We start from the raw sequence: 2,034 nt of genomic DNA on the forward strand, positions 1-2,034 counted from the left end.
CCCATCGCGTCGAGCGCCCGCTGCTGGTCGTCGGTGAGGCCCTCGCGGGACAGGTTGTCCAGCGCCCGCTGCTGGTCGGCGGTGAGGGCCACGCCTTGCGCCGCCTTGCGAACGAGGAGCTTGAGCAGCGCCTCGCGACGGTCGCTCGTGACGATGGGACCGCCGGCCCAGGCGACCCGCTTCTCGGGCACGGGCGGAGGGTCGAGCGCCTCCCGCGCGAATCGGGCGGCGCGCTCCGAGAGGGTGGGCACCTGCGGCATTCTCGAAGCGCTCAAACTTGTTCACAGCCTTCTCGGGTGGACTAGTTTATCTCGGCTTCTCCACATGACCCAAGCATCTGCACCGTGAGGTGTGATACATTGGCGCGTAAAGGGTCAGTCTGGAGTCGCGTGCCTCCACAACGGAAGAGCTACGCAGTACCTGACACCCCCTGGGGTCTTGCCACTGAAGGCGGCTGGCTCGAGGGCCGCGTTCGCCGCTCGGCCGGTGGGCATCCGCCGGCCGAGGGGGGTGGGTGCCGCTTGGCAGAGTGGGGAGGGTGGACGGTCACCTGGATCGTTGAACTCGGAACGTTGGCTGGGGCTGCAGACGAGCGGCGCGGGGGGCGACGTCGGCTCCGCGACGCCGTCGGCCCGGGAGCAGCCGCACGCGGGACGACCTCGTCGTCGCTGACGAGGAGGTTGCGCAGCGCCTTCTGCACGAAGGAGAGCATTGACGTTGCCGGCATCGGAGCATCGGTAGTCGTCCTGTTCGGCCTGGCTGCCCTGCGCGCTGGGGCGCCTGCGGCGTGCGTCGCTGGCGGGCCGGCGGGTAGCGCCGCCTCCGCTCGCTAGTCGGGAGCTGTGTCAGGAGCCTCGTCGCTCGGAGGTCCCGCGCACAAAGCGGCGGGCAGCGGCGGGCGCGGGGTAAGGGTTCCCGCCCGCTAGGCGCTGCCCTCTGCGCCGAGGCTCGCGTCAGGGGCAGCGACCCCCCCATCTACAGACGATATGCGCATCTTGAGATAATATGCATCTAAGATGCGCCCTACTTGGACTGCACACTCTCTTGCCTTGCTCGAGCATCTCTAGATAGATGGTATTTTCAACTTAAGATGCCGGAGCATCCTGGATGCTCGAATCATCTGAAGATGCTTCGCATCCCAAGATGCTTGGCATTTAATGATTAAAATGCAAGTTAAATTATAAAGACTTGAGCGGCGTGTGAGCCCTTGGATCAAAGTGGGAGTGGAGCCTATGAATCTATGCTAATCTCAGCTGCTACTAGTATGGCTATGTAAGTGTGATGTGACTAACTACTCTGTTGTCTGTGGAATACTACTGCTGGTGATGGAACTGGGAGCCAGTGAGTGATGGTGGGGGGCACTTAGCCCTTGTGCTAATGCTGACTTTTCTACACTATGGAAGGTTGCGGTTGCCTATATGTGAGACTGGTTTTTATTTCGGGTTCGGGTTCGGCCAAAAAACTCCGACACTGTTGATCGAAAAATTGGAAAAAATCCGACAACGCGCTCATGTTCCTGAGATGCATTGCGCATCCTCAGATGCCACATTGCATCCTGGGATGCATGGACTAACCCAAGATGAGGTTATCATCTCGGCACACTTGTGCGTCTGAATACGACTGCAGTATCTGAGATGTCACGGGCTATCAAAAGACGCGGGGCACCGTCGAGCTTGCAGAAGGGCTCAGGCACAGTCCACTGCATCACTCTGGTCTCGGTGTTGTAGTACCACTTCCGGCCGTCCGCCTTGACGTACTTCTTCCAGACTCCCTCCTGCGGCGGCAGAGGAGGGGCGCGGAGGCGAGTTGACGGCAGAGGAGGGGCGCGGAGGCGAGTTGAGAGACGAGAGTTTGGAGCGCGCTGTCTGCGCGGCGGTAGGCGAGGCGTGGCGGCTCGCCTGCCGCCCCTCCTTGCCCCCATTTCTCGAGCGACATCTCGGCAAGGCCGGAGAGCTGGCTCATCCCCGCCAAGCTCGCGGGGCACGGGCTCGGGATAACCGTGCGGTGGCCGGGATAACCGTGCGGTGGCCATGG

At 62.1% G+C, this 2,034-nt stretch overlaps 1 protein-coding gene across 1 annotated transcript; it reads right to left on the minus strand.

Annotated features, from left to right (window-relative positions):
* Positions 1–51: 51 nt before the first annotated feature.
* Positions 52–1,962, minus strand: EMIHUDRAFT_255265 (hypothetical protein; the record flags this gene model as incomplete). The annotated part of the gene is made up of 4 exons (XM_005773824.1): positions 52–209; positions 659–780; positions 1,666–1,774; positions 1,846–1,962. Coding segments are annotated over 4 exons (506 nt in total), but the record flags the coding sequence as incomplete, so codon positions are not given.
* Between the last annotated feature and the right edge of the window lie 72 nt (positions 1,963–2,034).

Source organism: Emiliania huxleyi (assembly GCF_000372725.1).
Source record: "Emiliania huxleyi CCMP1516 unplaced genomic scaffold EMIHUscaffold_3254, whole genome shotgun sequence".
NCBI classification, from domain to species: Eukaryota; Haptophyta; order Isochrysidales; family Noelaerhabdaceae; genus Emiliania; species Emiliania huxleyi.